Source organism: Cebidichthys violaceus, unplaced genomic scaffold (assembly GCF_023349555.1).
Source record: "Cebidichthys violaceus isolate CVI_PGR_0920_01 unplaced genomic scaffold, fCebVio1.0.p SCAF_25, whole genome shotgun sequence".
NCBI classification, from domain to species: domain Eukaryota; kingdom Metazoa; phylum Chordata; class Actinopteri; order Perciformes; family Stichaeidae; genus Cebidichthys; species Cebidichthys violaceus.
In genome coordinates this window covers 2,985,629-3,003,489 of record NW_027176428.1, presented here as the reverse complement: position 1 = coordinate 3,003,489, position 17,861 = coordinate 2,985,629, and the positions used below count along the sequence as shown (strand labels likewise).

General features: G+C 41.6%; 2 protein-coding genes across 2 annotated transcripts; both read right to left on the bottom strand.

Annotated features, from left to right (window-relative positions):
* Positions 1 to 131: 131 nt before the first annotated feature.
* Positions 132 to 7,856, bottom strand: dcaf12 (DDB1 and CUL4 associated factor 12). The gene is made up of 9 exons (XM_068720306.1): positions 7,464 to 7,856; positions 5,238 to 5,528; positions 4,844 to 5,122; positions 4,157 to 4,217; positions 3,795 to 3,988; positions 3,098 to 3,163; positions 2,617 to 2,779; positions 2,280 to 2,458; positions 132 to 2,116 (listed from the first exon to the last, which is right to left on the bottom strand). Exons 1-9 carry the CDS (start codon positions 7,521 to 7,523, stop codon positions 1,958 to 1,960), a joined length of 1,452 nt encoding a protein of 483 aa, XP_068576407.1. The 5' UTR covers positions 7,524 to 7,856; the 3' UTR covers positions 132 to 1,957.
* A 1,041-nt stretch (positions 7,857 to 8,897) lies between these two features.
* ubap1 (ubiquitin associated protein 1) lies at positions 8,898 to 16,352 on the bottom strand. The gene is made up of 7 exons (XM_068720189.1): positions 16,195 to 16,352; positions 14,209 to 14,257; positions 13,935 to 14,059; positions 12,848 to 13,669; positions 12,563 to 12,721; positions 12,003 to 12,104; positions 8,898 to 11,790 (listed from the first exon to the last, which is right to left on the bottom strand). Exons 2-7 carry the CDS (start codon positions 14,246 to 14,248, stop codon positions 11,650 to 11,652), a joined length of 1,389 nt encoding a protein of 462 aa, XP_068576290.1. The 5' UTR covers positions 14,249 to 14,257; positions 16,195 to 16,352; the 3' UTR covers positions 8,898 to 11,649.
* Between the last annotated feature and the right edge of the window lie 1,509 nt (positions 16,353 to 17,861).

The window sequence follows — 17,861 nt, the reverse complement described above, 5'->3', positions numbered from 1 at the left end:
TAAAGGATTATCTTATATTGTATGGTTAGACATCATTAATGGCAACATCTAGATTTAGCAGTGAACCATTTTAATTCAAGAATACATTGAATAAATGGTCAAGCATGAAAAAAAGAAACGTTACATCAATATACATTTAATTTTTTATTATTTACTCTTTTTTAAAGATTTAATAGCTTGTTTTTTCAGATGTTTATATCTTACAATATCCTCAGATTCAGTCATTTGTAAAAACATTCACGAGGCATGTATAAAAAAAACAGGGCATCACCAAGTAGGCAGATCAATCTACACACCTCCTCAGACATATACATAAAAATGTATGCAACTGTCCCAATGTATTTTACACATACATATACACATTAATATATAAAATACACTTTAAAAGTGTTGGTTTATTTGTTCAATTTGAGGTCGTAATTGGGGTTTCTCTTTTCAATATGTCATTATCATGAAAACTACAGAAAAGTTCCATGTAGAAAAGGAAAAGCTATGATCGCCTGTGGCAGTCTTTCACAGAAAGACCAGAGGAAGGCAAAAACGTTAAGTCAAGCCTGCCTCTACCAAACAAGGAAAAAAGCAGAGTCACTCACTCCTTGGTACAAAAAAAGAAGAAAGAATAAAGTTGTACAACAGTGACAACAAATGTATGTGCCTGCAGCATCCAACTCCAGGGTAGAGTCCAAAAACTCTCAATAGTTCTCCTTGCTGGATGATTGAGAAGATCAGAGTGGACTACCACAGATCTTCTCCCTAGTTCCTGTGGAGGAGTCCAACAATTATGGGGTGATTTAACCTTGACATTAAAGGCTCCTCAATCTATCAATAATCTTATTTGTACTTAAAATCTTGAATTTGAACACCACTAATGGTCAAATCTGCTCAAGGTATTCTGGTCAAAGAGAACAGGAACATACGCAAAGGGCAAAGAGACAATATATCCTTCAAAAGAAGCAGCTATAAACACCCCTGACCAACTGAATAAAGGTGACAAAGAAATGGGAAAATAAATACAAATAATGAAAATTAGAATATCAGCAGGGGTACGCCTGTCAAATCACACACCAAAAAAATAAAACAAGCATTTGTTGGGATTAATTCAGAGAAGAACAACACTGCATTTAGCAATCTTAATGTTTCACCTTTACATCATCTCGGTAAGAACAAATATGAACACAAAGTTCCATTTTGATTGACTTCTTTGCTTTTACTTCTGCAAGGAGAAGAGAGAAGTTCTTTGTGATTGTTGTGGGACAGGACGGCTGCTCCAACTAGTAAATATTCTCTATCAAATGTCAAACTGCCCTCCGGCTCAGTCCTTTGACATTAATTGTCTCTTCAGTCATTCTTCTTCCTCTCTTTTTCTCCGTTATTGCCGACCATTTTAGTGAGAGAATGAAAAGGAACTTTTGGAATAAAAATTCCACAGGTATTCCACAAAGACACCGTCTTTTACCACAGAGGAAGCAGCGGTAAACACTGTCCTTACATACAAAAAACAAGCCAGCGAAATAACATAGCCTAATCCCTGCGGGTTGGACATTTTAAATTCTGAAAACATGTACTACTTTAGTCTAGATGTTTCTCAAAACTCTTCCAAGTCCCTCAGTGGCAGACTTTGCAGCTCTTAAAAATGACTAGTTAATTGTTTGTACATTTCAATATAAAAAACTAAGTAGTTGAGGTGGAGGAAGGAGAAAAAGGAATAATTGGGAGAGAAAGGGATAGAGGAATAGGAGGACACAAACATACACAACAACAATATTCAAAGCTGCAATACTGTGGGGGCAAGATCATGCTCCTGAGTCCACATGTGAGCAAAACAGAGTGACACTTTAATGAGCAAGAGGAATACCAAAGACAGTGATGTCCACGGACTTGAAGAGGGAGAGGGACGGAGGGACTGGTTAGGGAAAAAAGTCTGGACAAGGATGTAGTGACGGAGGAGACGAAGAGGCTAGCTCCACAGTCCTGCGTAGTTGCCGTGCAGGCCAGAACAGAGTGGTCCACCTGCTACGAACAGCTTGGTGCCAGAATCGTCGTAGCAGTGGGTGTACACCGCGTTGGGGAAGGAATGAATGTCTGAGAAGTAACTCCTCCACGTCTCATCGTGATTCTGAGAGTTGGGAGAGCAGGAGAGGACGGTTATGGATGAGGAGAGAAGGAAGGAAAAGTAGTGAAAACTAATCTATGACAACAATGCTACATCTGTGTCAGGTCAACTCATGTTAAGCACATATATGTTTATTATTGAAGACAAATAGGCAAAAAGCGTGTACCAGCCAGCCTTTCCCTGTAGAGAGTTTTAGGATGCCATCTCCTGGGAACTTCCGGTACCCTCCGCCTGGATTCAAAGGGTTCTCTAGAAATCTCTGGGCCCGGATGTCGTAAAAGAGAAGGGAACCTTGGCCGGTGCCGACTGTCACAATGTGCTCGTAGAAACTCACTGAACGGATTCCTGCACAGACAAAAGATGTCTTGAATGCATAGCTATTCAAAAGTAAACGGCAGTATTTGAACATTGTCATGATGTAGTTTAGGGAGGTAAATCAGCTCTCCGCTTCTGCCATTACTATAGCTTTTTTTGTTTTCTTCAGAAGTTTACAGATTACTCACCACTTCCTCTCTCTCTTGAATTGACAGACTTGATGCTGTGTGTAGGCTGCCGTGGATCCAGAAAGGACACATGGGCCTGAGAACCCACAGCGTACACCGACCAGTCCTGTCCATATGCCAGACACACATTCTCTTTGCAGTGAGGCAGCTTGGTGGACAGAATCTAGAGGGAAACACCATAGAATGTTAAATGGGAACCAAGTAAAAGTGACGTCAAGAACAGTCCTTCCTTCTCCGTATAGATTGGACACATGATTGTGCACAAGCATGGAAATATAAGAATATTAGACAGATGTTTACTATTTTGGTGAGCAACTGATCTCGTATCAAACTTAACTGGCAGTGTAAAAAAACACTAATACAAATTGCAGCAAGCTGTAGTCACCCTGTTCTCCCTTAGCTGAATGCATCACTGTGGTATGAAGTATGCAGAGAAAACGCATCACATGATTATTAGTCACACTATAGTAATGGGAGTTACCTTGCACAAGTTGTGCTCAGCTTTCCAGAGGTGGAAATAGCCATCCAGAGAGACAGCACCTAGCTCCTAGAGAGGGAAGACGAATGTAAATAAGTGATGCTAAGATGTTCAGAAACAACAGGTTCTGACAATCAACTTGTTTGTTTTGATGTGAAACTTCTACTACTTTGAGGTTTAACCACTACTGTGGTCAGCTTGAATGATTGATATAGTGGATTTCTCTGGTGACTCACGTTCAGCTTAAAGAAATATATCTAAACATCACACTCCTCTGATGTCCATGTGTACGCTAAATATCCAACTATAAAGCAAGGATTCTGTTTGTATGAGTGTGTCGTATGTATGTATGTATGTATGTATGTATGTATGTATGTATTTAAGTTTGATGAAGTGGAAGTAAGAGCAGGATATGTAACTTAAAACAAAACTCAACCCCTCCTTGTAAAAATAAATAAAGGTGGTAACTTGCAACAGCAAATCCAGATATAACAGAAAAATAAAGTGGGCTACCCCAATCTCCTGACAACAAGTCAACTAATCAGATTATAAAATGACAAAGCTAAAAGTTCCTGGGCTCAAATGATCTCTTTCTCATATCCTGTGTTTTCCTAAAAACTGTCACTAAGTAAATTAGGCATTATAAGAAATATTTCATTGACAGCACAATCACATGGTTCCCCAGGACAATGATTCTTACCTTATGGTTGTTGTTGAAGGCCAGGGCACGGACTTTACAGTTGTATGGGTTAGTGTACTCCTTTGGGATGTCCTTGAGGGCGCGGTGGGAGATGTGGGCGTATGACGGCACCGCCTCTTCATTCTGACTTCGCTCAGCCTGGCTCATTACGTCCTCTGTCACCTCCCACAGGCCCATGGAGCCATCTCTGGACCCTAAGAATTTAAAAACACATGTTGATTACTGCCTAGAGTATTTATGTTTCCACGAACAGCATAGAAAAGTGAAAAATAGACATAGGATTGTCATTAGGGTATTGTGCACTGCCCAATGCTCACACAGCAGTGGTCATTCATACAACCTAACTCATATACCCAACTCACCAGAAACCGCCATGTTGTCACTGATCCAAGCTATGGAGAAGATCCAATCATTGTGACCTTCCTGTAAAAAAAATGGCTACTATGTAAAAGCAAAACAACCTTGTATTCTTCTGCTTGAATTGTTGAACAGCTAAATGTTGGGGGGGAATATTAACTAAATATACATCATGGTTATAAAATCGAAATATTTCACCCCTCTCTGGTTGAGAGTATGCAATCAGGGAATCAATCACTAGTGTTACCTTGGTATGAAAAGTGTTGACCAAGTGGAAAATTTGACAAAATCCATAGGATTCATCCTCTGAGGACCATAAAGTTCTTGGCTATCACTCCAGTAGTTAGAGTAGTTGGAGAGATATTTTACTTGTGGAACAACCAACACTGTCATCTGTAGAGCCCCTCTGCTAGTTAAGCTAAAAATCACCTAGAGTGCTAACCTACATACGAAGTAAATAAGAAAGAAATGTCAACAATATCAACGGAGGAGCCAAAACTGCCACCTCCAATACAGCAAACCCTCCACGATATGCCATGCTTGCAGGACTCAATCACTGTGGCTAGTGGACAGACACAAATATATTTTGCAAGAACTGTAACAGAATGACTTACAGTGGGCAAAAAGAGAGGATCAGAAACCATAAGCGATGACTGGATGTCAGATAACCCAAACAGACCCAAACCACTTACATCTCCCACACAAACAGGGTCCAATGTGGGCAGCTGGTAGATGGCCAGGCTGTTGGGGTTGTCTCCTCCTGTGGCTAGCAGCGTCCCAGAGGGGTTGAGTTCAATGGCGTGGATCCCACAGCCCTGCTGGTCCAGCCGGGCACGGGACACTCCTGTGGGTTGGTAATGCCGCCCCGCCACCACTGCACCCACCGCCCCAGAGCCTGCACCACGACACTCCCTGTCCTTCAGCATGGGAATGCGTGTTATCTGCCCCGTCAGGACATCAGCTACAAAAAGCTGCAGTCAAAGGAAGGAAAGACATCCGGTTAGAATATCAATTATTTGAGTACATGTAATCTTACACTAAGTGTCAAACCACTGAATGCAGGTGAGTAACATAATGACATCTCACCGTGTTGCACTTGGTCCCACACACCACCTGCCTGTGGTTGAGCCACTGTGAAGCAAACACCTTGTTGAGTCGCCCTAGGGAGAACTCTCTCTCCTTGAGGATGCCAGGGAGCCTGCCGGCGGCAAAGCCCCGGAGGCTCCGCTGGAGCCGTAACTCGTGCTGCTGTTGAGGTCTGAACTCCCGCCCCCGGAGGGCACATACCACCGAGCGCCGACTGCACCACCACTGCTGGGCATGACGTGATGAACAAGAAACACGGCTCCGCTTGTGTGGCGCTTGACACCAGCCCAGCTGAGGAAAGAAAAAAAATTAAGAGGCAAAAGCATGACTTTTGTCAAGTCGAACATGTTTCAGAAACTTCCACAATTGTAAGTAAAACATAATAATTGCTAAACTTTAGTGGATTATGGAAATATTACTGCAGAACCACACACATCCTTGACACTTCATCAGGATGTGTACTCAATTTACAGGCCTAGTTTACACAAGAGCCCTGAATCTGATAATGCCAATATTATTGACTGTCTATGATGTAAGTTAAGACCACACCTATATTTAGTCAGTAGACCTCACAAGACATACTGATTGCATTATCACTGGTAAGGGACACAAGAAAGCATGCTTATAAGTGTGTAGGTACACCAGTCACACTCTTGTCTGACCATTCATTTCAACTTTGCAACACTAAGTGGCTTGTTGCTAAGACTTTTATGGGAATATAAATCTAACTTTGCCTGTAAAATTGAAAGCTCTGCTAATCACAATTCACAATATACAACCTCAGGTTTACAGCACAGCTTTAAAAGTGATATTACACTTTATTGTGTCGATCTATTACTTACTTTGGCTTAATAGGGATATTTAAGTACACAGCCAAAGCTGGTACACTAATATTGTATACAAATTGCAATTTGCCATAAAGGTAAAATTATATTACCTGAGACTCTCTTAAAATGAAAGAGGTAACACAGAAACTGGCAGAACAGCTAGTCTTGAAAGAAGACATCAGATGGATGAATTTTCATTAATTTTAAAGCTGCTTAAATAATGCTGAGTAAACGTTTGGAAACATTTAAGGGTCCCTGAGCACCATTCTTCTCTACAGAGATCATTGTTATGTGAGGCATATCATACTTAAAGGATATGCAAAAAAACTGTTACAATCTGAATTGCATCACAATAACGTTACAAATAATTATGGGATGATTATGAATTGTCTAACCCGGGCCTAATTATTCATACACATTATAAACTGTGTAAAAACAACACAATAAGTATATATCCCCTGGATCACAAAGGAATCGGTGGTGCTATCTGCTGTCGTTTTATTTCTTGTAGTCTTTGATAGTTGTGTCTGATGTGTGCCCTTAGCAGACTAAAGAATAGGTCTATTGATATAGACTTGGTTTAATTCTACTAATGAATGATTCTGACCCCACATGCCTGACACATGCCATTGTCTTGACACTGTTAACATACGATGCAGTAAATTAAGCTAGTAATGCTGCTAACAAATTTAAAAGTCAAAGCATATATTATGGTGTCAGCAACTGGGCTCAGGACTGATTGAATAGGGAAGACGTTCGTGCTGATGATGAATGTCCATTCCATTATCTTGGACAGGCCGATCTACCGTTGGTCTGTATGTATTTAAGTGAGCTATGCTAGCTAACTTAGTTAACGTCTATCTGCTAACGTTAGCTTAACAGCTAGCAACGGCTAACGTTATGCCTTATTTTTGGGACAAATTCCGTTTTAAATGATGACTAACGCTCTTCTGGATGGTGACTGTAGGGTGACAAGTGATTACCCCAAGCGAACACGGGACTGTCACTGTTATCTACAAGCGAACGTGTTATTGAATCGTGATTACAATAAAAAATAATAATAAGACGAGGTAGCTAGCCCTTTGGCTAACGTTGACCCAGCTGTCGTATTATTAACGGACACCCTTTGGATAACGCCATGCAAACATTAACGGGTAACGTTTCTGACTTTCAAATATAAACACGTCGTTAAAAGGGACTGCAGTTGTCATTTGTTTGGTGGATGTTATGTCCACACAGTCTAATATATTGGACGGTTCATTGGTTAAAATGTCACCAATAGCTTGCCTGACATGGCTTTGATCAGCTAAACCTGGTTAGCCCAATGCTAGTTAGCATGCTAATATAACTGACTAGCGTTAGCTTAGTTAACATGGATCCGCACCGAGTTTCCGCCTACCTGTTGTTGGTCCTTGGGCTCTCCTGCCTTCCTTTTCCTGCTAACTGTTTTTCTCGCCATAATCTGATACACAAAGCTCCCTCACCCACATGGAGGGTAAAAGTGACTCTGGACACTGGATCATATAATGGCGATATGCTATGTTGTTCCTCGGCCCTCGCTGGCAGCGTCCGACGACGAGCAAGGGCGATCACATACGGGAGAGGTTGGTTAGTCACTGGTTTAGGATTGTCGCTGACCTACTCTCATTAGCTTGCCTCCTTGGCTCCCAAGTAATAATACACTCTGGTTGTACTCCTTTTTCAGTTTCTAACAACGTCGCTAGCTACAACCAGAGGGTACACACTCCTTTTTCTCCTACCAAGTCGCGTCAGCAACGGCGAAAGCATTGAGCATCGCGCAGCCGCACTCACATTAAACATCAACAAAAACAAGGTCGTACGTGAACGCGGGCGTCAAGCGTGCACGTTCGCGCCAACTGCGTGAGATCATTGATCAGATGATGTTTTCTCCCCGTTTTAAGGAAATGCTATTTTGTATCAGCGGGAAATTAAAGTTTTTTTTTTACCTTATATGAAGTGAGTTTAATATGCCCAAATATGAGTTTCATAATAGCAATCTTTTATTGTTTTAATTTTTATTTCAGGAAATATGTCAATACAATCAAATCATGAGCTATCAAATGTGTGCTTTGTTAAATGCAGTTTTATTAAATGGCATGTCAGATTAACGAAAATAATTAAAATATTAATATTTTAATAGAATTCATTGGACATTGTTCTGTTTGTTCTGGTATGTATATTTGTAATTGTTTTATTTTATTTGTATTTGTTTATTTATTTTTTGCAATTGTTAATGTGAACATTGAGAACTTCTAGCAGCCATCTGGACAATCTCGGGTTAAAGGGCAGAAATCATACATTTTATTATTATAAATTCTCCAGAGATTTAGCTTCCTCGAATTTTCTTGAAGTGGCCAGTGTTTGGTTGAGCACAAAATCATTGTTGACATGGAAATCTGAAATCACACAGATGGCTTCGCACTACCTAGGACCTTAACTCATCTCTGTTAACAGATGTTATCCATGACTCTGTAATCTTCTGTTTATCAACCCTGGTGAGCTCAGGCAGACTAAATATGGCCTCTATATTCTGATGCATAATTGTCTTTTTTTCTGCTGATGGGCCACACAGTTGGATGTTTCCAGTTGCCACTGACAATACCTGGAGGGACACTCATCGGTATTGTTGCTGCAAACTGAGCCGAGAGAACAAAAAATGCATTTGCTGTAGAAGAGAACAAACAGGGAGCAGGAGAGTTGCGCTTTCTCATCAGCTTCAGGTCAACACACATCTTATATGTTGTGGCCATACTTGAGAAAATAACCTATATCAAATTGAGCTAAAAAAAAAAAATGCAACAAACAGCAACGATTAACAGTCTCACCACTGAAAAAGATGTGCACATTTAATCATGAGGATTTTCCGAATCATTCAAGAAGAAATTGAACATTTTGCAAATCACATTTCAGGAGCTTGGGAAAGAACACTCAACTCAGCCAACTCTTAATTATACCATTGAGATATTTCAACGTTCATTAGGTTCATTGGCGCCCTGTTAAATTATGCTGCGACTTAAGAGATACATAAAGCCTAATTAATGACAACCTACTTGCGATTCATCCCCCGCACAACTAGGAGATTGTAACAGAAAGGGAGGAGGCATTGATGGAGGAGGTCCAGAACCCGCAATACTGCATTCACTCCGACTTGTGTGGCTGTCGGAGGAGAGGCAAGTGGACATATACTTGCTTTCTATATGATTATGGAAACCACGCTTATGTATGAGTTATGTAAGGCGACAATAATACCACTTGTGTGTGTGTCTGGTTAAGTAAGTATACCTCTTCTTCTTTATCACAGTAAATGAAAAAGGAAGGCAATTGAAAACAAGACTGGGTGAAAACACTTATTTGTTGATCATGTCAACCACACATCAGACAAAACGCTGGCTTGAATAAGGATGCTAGGTCGAACATGACACCTTGCCCGTGTCGTGTTGTTTGCCTGCATCAGGCACCGTCCTTTCCAGAGAAACAGCAGAATGGATTGAAGGACAGGTTGACGATGACGTGCGTCACATTAGCAAACACTGCAGTGTTTTGTTGTTTTCAGGTTGCTTGCAAGTTTGTTGAAAGCATCCTAGAGGGAGGTTTATCATGTGCTCATTTGTCTGGTTTCAGTGTTGCTGTATATTCTGCATACGCTTGGTCTAAGTACAATTATGTCTGTATTGGAAATAAACCACCCTATAGATTTTTTCTGAAACCATGCGTTATTCTAAAATTGATTTGTGGGTGGAAAATTTATTTTTTGCAATTGTGAAACATATGACAAAGTACTGGACCTGCCCCAAGCAAAGTGCCGCTTCTCCAAAGTCACATTTTGCTAACTTTGAATCCTTAATCTGCTCACTTGCCTCTCATGATCCCCATCAGTACCACGGATATCAAGATTACAGGACATTCTGCCATCCTTACCTTTGGTGCAACTGAGCAGACATGCTTTTTAAAACATTTGTGTAGCACTGAACCCAGACACATACTATGAAAATAAAAGGATCCTGGCCTTCTTTTAAACAATGACACCCAATCGACAAATATGGGGGAAATGCTTTTAGCTTGTGGTGACAAAACGTTTGTTAACTTTACATTTAAGACTGTGGAGATGGCAACAAACCTAAAATCAAGATGGCCACTCATTTCATACTACACATGAGAAAAGAAAGTAGAAGTCAACAAACAGAAAGTCATGTTTGATTAGATTGTGTGGCATGAAATCCAAAAAACAGAGAATAAATTATGGCGATAACTGAAATCAAACCTATCCCAATTTCTATCAAGGCGTGAAGACCACTTCTTATCTCCCGACAATTACTCGAGTCAACAGTAACACAATATGAAATGTCTCTATTGCACTGTGATGTGGCTGCAAAAACAAGCCCTCACTTACATTTTATTTCTTTAAACTCACTCACTGTTTTCCAGTCTGCAAACAGAAGTCAGTGACAGTTCAACGCGAGTTAACATATCGTATCAAACTCTTTATGTTTAAATGAAAGTGTCAGTGTAGTATTTTAAATAAGATGATAATTATGATAACATATTAAACATGAGTGTGCCTGTGTGCTGTATGTGACACATCAGTGCCAGTGGGTTATGGGATATTTCTTATTATGTCCTAGACAGGAGCTTTCCCGCCGTCTCCCCACTGCTTTAACAGGCCCTTCCAGTGCAGGTTGAAGAGCGTACTGGGGGAGTAGCATCTCTTATGTTCTGAGTAATCGTGACTAAGGATCTATTATGCAGTTTCTAATACAGAAATCAAAGAAATGGACTCTTTATGCCGACATGAAAAAGCTCCCAAATGAACAGAAAAACAGATGAATTAATGAAAGAATAAAGTAGTAGGTGCAGGGCACCAGAGCAGAGAGGGCACTTCTTGAGAGTCAGTTGTCTGTCTGGCGACTGGGATTTAGATTTTTTTTCTTTTCTTTTTTGACTTTTAATGTTAGTTGGCTCAGTTTGAAGAGAGCCTCCTCAAGGCCCCCCCCCCCCCCCCTGGATCCCCGCCACAATTTACTAGGTCTGCACAGCGCAGTGGAAGATGGCAGCTTAGTCGTTTGGGAGTTTCAAGAGTTCTAACTGGTCTTTCTGGGATGCAGAACCCGTCACCAGCTCCCCATTCGGTCCAGCACTTTTGCCTGCAGACAGATAGGACTTCCACGATAGGAAGCAAATCGGAACGGCATTAAAACGCCACAGCTCATTATATTCAGTTTTTCCTTTTCCAGCGCAGTCATTCTTCCCATTCTTGAATACCCTTGCAGTCCAAAATTCTGGGAACTAACCCCAGGATTTCTTAGAAGAAAAAAAAACAAAAAACACCACCATGAAGTATTGTTACGCTTTTACCCCCTCCACTCTAGGCACACAGTCTTTAAGAAGTGCTGAGACACGATACGTTTTAGCACAGAGAGAAATACAACCTTCTCCCAGTCATCCCTTCCACTGCCAATGCAAGGGCGGGACATGGTGTGACAGGGTAGGCAGAAGGAAAGGGGCTGTGTTGGGTAGTAGCGGGAGGCGAGCCCTGGGCCGGGCTTTGGTTGGCTGGTTAGCTCGGCTCAGCTAGCTGCTGCCCGAGCCATCAGGTCCTCTAGAGCCTTGTCCTGATCGTTGTTGTGGACCAGCAGCACCTCTTTGATGGCGTCCCGCTGAAATCCCATTTCACCAAATCTTGACATTAGCTCAAGGAACTGCAAAGCCTGGGAAGGACGAAAAAATGAATAAAACTACAATAGCTAAAATAATCTGTTAATGTAATCTATAGACTTATCTTGATTATCAAACGATAGGGAGTGTCGCTCATATTTCAAAGACTGAACACCGTGTTTTCTAGCTTCTAATTATTTGACTTAACGTATACACAATGCGTGCTCTTCAGGTGTACAGTCAGCTAATAGCAAATAGTACAGACCTTTTCCTCTGAGCATTGGTACATCTCTAAACATTCCTCCACTGCAATTGCATCGAAGCCCCGCTCACACAGACGCCCATGGACAAACAGGTAGTCCAGTACCTTAGACAAACAATAAGTACATTTTTATTAACAAAATCCATAAAAGATGCATTTTGGATTGAAATTATTAATGGTAATGTTCTGTACGGTTAATGTATTGTTCTCTTTATCCTGTTTGCACCTTGCATCTAAAGCTAAATCATAATTTAAAACCAGCTAATACAAATTCAATCTGGTATACTAACCCCCTTCATTTTTTTTTTCATCCCACATCTACTGCTCGGTCATATTGTGTAGTATTAGCTGTACAGATCACAGAAACATATCTATTGCCATAACTTTTGAGACAACAGAAGGTGTGAAGAAACAACTTTATTGTTAATTTAAGGCTCTATTTACAAAAGAACTGCACTGAACCAAACTACACAAGCACACAAACAATGAATTGTTGAGCACGCTGACGAATGAATATGCTAGGAATCCAGATTCCTGTGCATTAGGGCGAGAGGGTGTCGCACCTGTTCCACATTCTGCCCCTGTCTCTGCATGGCCCGTAGGACACCCTCATAGGAGTAGCCCATGCCCACAAGGGTTTCCACACACTGACGCTCGCTGGGGGTCATGCTGAGCAGCGCTCCACCACACGGCAGACCAGCAGATCCGGACCCGGGGTTGGCCTGGAGCAAAAACATGAATGAATGTCAATGAGGTTCATGATCGACCATCACTGGTTAATCTACGTCACTATTCCAAAAACAAACTATGCACACAATTAGTCTGGCAGTATGTGATCCAATGCTCACCGGTTTTGGTGCGACACTCTTTATGTGGCTGGTCGGCTCAGGGGCAACAATAACGTGGGCCTTGGGTGTGTTCGGTGGGCTGCCATTGGTTAGGTGCTGTCGGGGAGCAGGCGTGGGTGCAGGGAGTGGGCTGTACCTCAACGGCTCTGGGTCACCAGAGTCAGAGAGCTTTGGAAAAGTGAGAGAGCGGATGTTGCAGGGCCGATCGTCAGTTTCAAACCCTGTTCTGCCAGGGTGACCAACTCTGTCCATGTCCAGCAAGGCAATCAACCCGTTGGGTTTATGGGAAAAGCCAGGTTTGGCTGCTAGGCTGGTGTTGATGCTGGGAGGAGACGGGCTGTTTCCACGTGACATGTGGGAAACCTCTGGTGGGGATACAGAGGGAGGAGGAGGTTGAGGTTGGGGCTGGCTCTGGAGGATGTTCCTGAGCTCCTCCCTATCGTCCAAAGTTTTGAGCTCCAGCTTGTCAAAGGGGTCCTCCTCCCGCTCAAAGTCAGCTAGGTTGAGGCTGTGCAGCTGGGGAGTGCTGGGCAGGACTTTCCTGGGGCCAAGGCTGGGGGCAGGCAGTGGAGTGAGGATGGCGTTATGGCTCAGCCCCGCCAGGACGGGGTTCAACGCTGGTGGTAAAAGGTCCTGGTCCTCTGCAGCAGACCGGGGTTTCTTCCCACCACCAGCATCCATGTCCTGGGTCTGTGCCGAGCACTCCCTGCTCTCCGCCTCCTGCTTGGCTGCTGCTGCCTCTTCTGCTCGGGCTTCTGCTGCTCTGGCCTCAGCCAGTTCAACCCCCCAGCACACGCTACGCCTCTCCAGAGAAAAGTCATACTGTTGAGACCACAGTAAGAGGGAGAGAGTAAGATGGGCAAAGAGGGCACAGAGAGCGACAAAAAAAACCCAATTATGAGTATAAGAGCCACATGAGATTGCAACTTCACTTATACAAAATCATTAAAAAAAACAACTCTAAAATTGAGGTTGCTGTAACAATAACAATAGGTCAGCATGGTTAAGCCCTGCTGAGGATGCTGCTGAGATGCTTGTAAGTGCAGCATACACTGGTGCAAAATCAACACATTTTCCTGTGCCTTACCTGCGAATCCACTAGCAAAGAGTCACAGTCTGGGAGACAGAAACCAACAGGAAGCCCCACTTTGGCTGGGCAGCGGAATTTGTCATTGATCTTGAAGGGAACAGCATCAAGGTAGCTGATGGGTCCTGTGTCCAATAAGAAAACAAAGTAAGCATATATTAGAAGAACAGACAGTGGAACTACAGGCACCTTGAACCTACACTGCACTCGCGACTCAGAAGGATCAGTGTTGTCAAACAATGAAACAAGAAAGTGTTAAAAATAGGTTCCTCACCATTGTTGTATGCATCTGATCCAGACTTCCTCGCAGCCATTTAGAGACTCTGAAAGCAGACGTGAGTGTACACCAGGTGTAAAGTTAGTGAGCAGTGGGAATGCTAAGTGGGAGAGGTAATATTTACATGGACGGTCAATATATCAACAACCAACAGTGCAACAGTGTATGAAAACCGCCCAAAATGGATTTCCCCCGCCCTTCTTCCACCGGCCTTCAAGCATTTTTTCTGATAAAGCAGATTCTAATATTTACAGAATGTCTTTCACTGAGCTCACAAATTGGTCCTAAAGAACCGTTTTAATCAAAGCATATGAGCAACGACACTTAAATCACATGGTCGGGCAAATCATTGTTTTCTATTCAAATTCTTCACTTTCTCATTGGCTTTGTACATTCCACCGTTTTTGCATTTCAAGTCTCTAATCCCATTATTTGGTCATGCCTTGCAACAGTGGCTGACATTATCAACACAGAGACGCCACTGTTTCCACATCCGCTCAACACAGAACTTTGATCTGTGTGCTGCTGAAGCCTGGTGTTCAGTAGATGAAGTGATACATTTGATCCACTCACAGTTGAAAAGGGCTGTTTTTGTTCGTGAAAAGTGCTTAAAGCTCCAATAAGCTAAATTGTAAATAAACACTGAATCGATGGGAAAATAGGAGGAGGAGGAGGAGGGGTGTGTGTGTGTGTGTGTGTGTGTGTGTGTGTGTGTGTGTGTGTGTGTGTGTGTGTGTGGGGGGGGGGGGGGGGGGGGGGGGGGGGGGGGGGGGTTAAGATGCCAGCTATATTATCTGCCCGGAGAATTCAGCGTTTTCTTTTTGTTGCTGCTCTCTACACTCATCTGGATGCAATTAAAAAAAAAAAAAAAAAAAAACACGACTGTTTTTGTTCTTGCATAACACAACTGCAACTGCATTTTGTTAAACAACCCTATGTTGCAAATTCTTGTATGAAGACACAAAATGAGTAGCAACACACAGTAGTCCGTAGTACACTGCAATCTGCTGACTATTACCAGCACCCAAGGATCTCCAAGAGAGTGGCAGAATGACTCACGTGGAAATCCATAATTACAAACACATCTATGTAAAAACGCAACCTACAGGCAGGTTACTCGTACTACACTAACCTGGGAGCTGTTCACCGCCTATTAGCCCCAATTTCGAGTTTAGGCATCACACTTTAACTTGAATCTAGACTACAGACTCTCTGGCTAATCATGACCGATGATGATGGGCCACACATGATCAAGAATGATCTCTCTATCAGATGTCTTTAATTTGAACCTTGTGACGTTATACACCACATCGGTTGGTTAGAATCTTTTCGTTACTCGCCATAATGTTATATAACACCACGTCCACCATACATGTCTGTTCTGCGTAGCTGTTTATAACAAGTTAGATTGTACTGGAGGTTAGAGTACAACCACTACAGCAACACGTCAAGGTAGTCGTGTTAGCTAGCTAAGGTGGATCTTAACTGCTTCAAACTTAAAACGATACCGAAAGGATCGCAGTATCTGAAATTCATCACGTCACAAGTTTATCTTTAAAATAAAACGTCATGGCTCCCAGCTGTCACGCAGTGGGCACACTTTACGTACGATAACGTATGCTCGTCAGCTCGTGTCAATAAAGTTATAATAGTGTTGATTAGCAACAAGCTAAGCTATCAGCACTATGGTCACTCCTAGCTGAACGCAGCTAACGGCTAACATATAGTGACAGTTTAGCTAAGACGTCAACGTCTGATATGACATTGGTATGGGTGAAATAGTAAAGTCAAATGAATGAATTCACTAAATAACCACTAGCCGCTGGATACTGTTTCATAGGTAAAAGCTAGTGTTGATGCTAATACGCTGAGCTAGTGGCCTGGGCTGTAATAGTATGTGGCTGGTTGAGACAGACCGCTGTCTCTGCTGCCACCGCCCCTGAAACTAACCTGAGCCCACATACAATCACAGACTCCTCTCACCTGTGTCTGCTCTGTCCTGTTTGTTTTTTCGAAATCCAAAACGATTTTCTTGCCGAGATGGCACTCAAATGTAAACTATTCTCAGGAAGAGTTTTATTTATACTGAAATCTCTTTCCTGCTTCAGCGTGGGACGCCATCTTGATTTGTCAAAGCTCCCTTCGACTGGTTCCTGTCTGACGTCACTCGGCTACGTTACGTCAGAACATCACAAACCACATCCAGATGTGGAGGCGATGGTGTGAGCGTACTGATAGGTGCTGCTTTTAAAGCAAAGGTAGCTAAAGCAGTGCTTCCAGTCATTCAAATGAAGAGTTGGTTTTGAATAATAGAGTAAATTGTATTAGTTAAACAAAATGCACTCCTTGAAATTGATTTATCAAAGAGCTGGGGCTGAAAGAGTTTATTAATGTGTGTATTTTATTGCCTCTGATCAATTTTATGATGCCCTTTAATGTAGGCTAATTCTTTTCAGTGCTGTGTTTTCTTGGGGACATGTACAGTATACTGCCCTGCTTCTAATGTTAAAATTAAATTTACAAAGAGACAGATGTAATTTCTGTGTTTGTTTGAATCAGATTCTTCGATATCCGGAGCCATCAAGATATATGATTAATAGAGAGAGGCAAGGCCAGTTTATTTGTATAGCACATTTCAACAACAAGGCAATTCAAAGTGCTTCACATAAAACCATTAAAAACATCAAACATAAGGCAAAAGAAGAGGAGATTTAAAAACAATTAAGAACATTCATTGAAACATTAAAAACAGTCATTAAAACACTAAAAAGCTAAAAAAAAAAAAAAAAAAAAAAAAAATAGAATAATAGTTGCAGTGCAGTGTAAGAAATAAAATACAGAAGTAAAATGCAAAAATGCAGGAAATTGATTAATATCCTTGAATCTGGTTTGATTAAAGGCAACAGCAAAGTCTTCGATCTTGATTTAAAGGAGCTGAGGGTCTCAGCAGAGAGAGTGACAGAGCAGCATCTTCTAATCTAATTCTAACCCAAAGTCCGCTGTTAGCTGTGTAGACGCCTAATAAACCTCATTACCTCATTCATTTCTGAAATTGAAAATATTGTGTACCACTTGCAAAATTAAGTATTTATCATAAATAAAACCGTAAAACCATCAAAATGCTTCTCTTTATTTATATTAAAATGATAGCAGCAAAGGATGCCAAATGATGTAATCAACTCGGTTATAAAGCTTATAAAACTAATCTACTCAGACAAGTCACTATAATTGTTAGTGTAATTGTAATAGTGAAAGCAGCATATGTAAACTGTTAATCAAGTACAAAATAGTGACATGTAGAACTTCCTAAAGTACTTGATGTGAAGTTCTTCGATATGCCATTTCTGAAGAAATCACAGAACTAAAGTCAAGCAGCAGATGTTCATTGTTTGTTTAAGGAAAGAAGGTAACCTAACTTAAGTGAGAAGAAGTTGAAATGACAGGTAACTGAGCTGCTTCTTAGTGATTTATTAAATATAACAACGTCATCGTTTAAGAAAGTGAGTACACGTAGTTGTAGATGTTTATTTTAGTAACTTTTGAAACCTCACAAATGTGTGAATGTCTTCATTTATTTTTAAAACGTCTTTTTTTTTCAACATGATTATTTTTAGTTTAGCGTCGAGTGCGCGCACGTCACGTTCAGACCC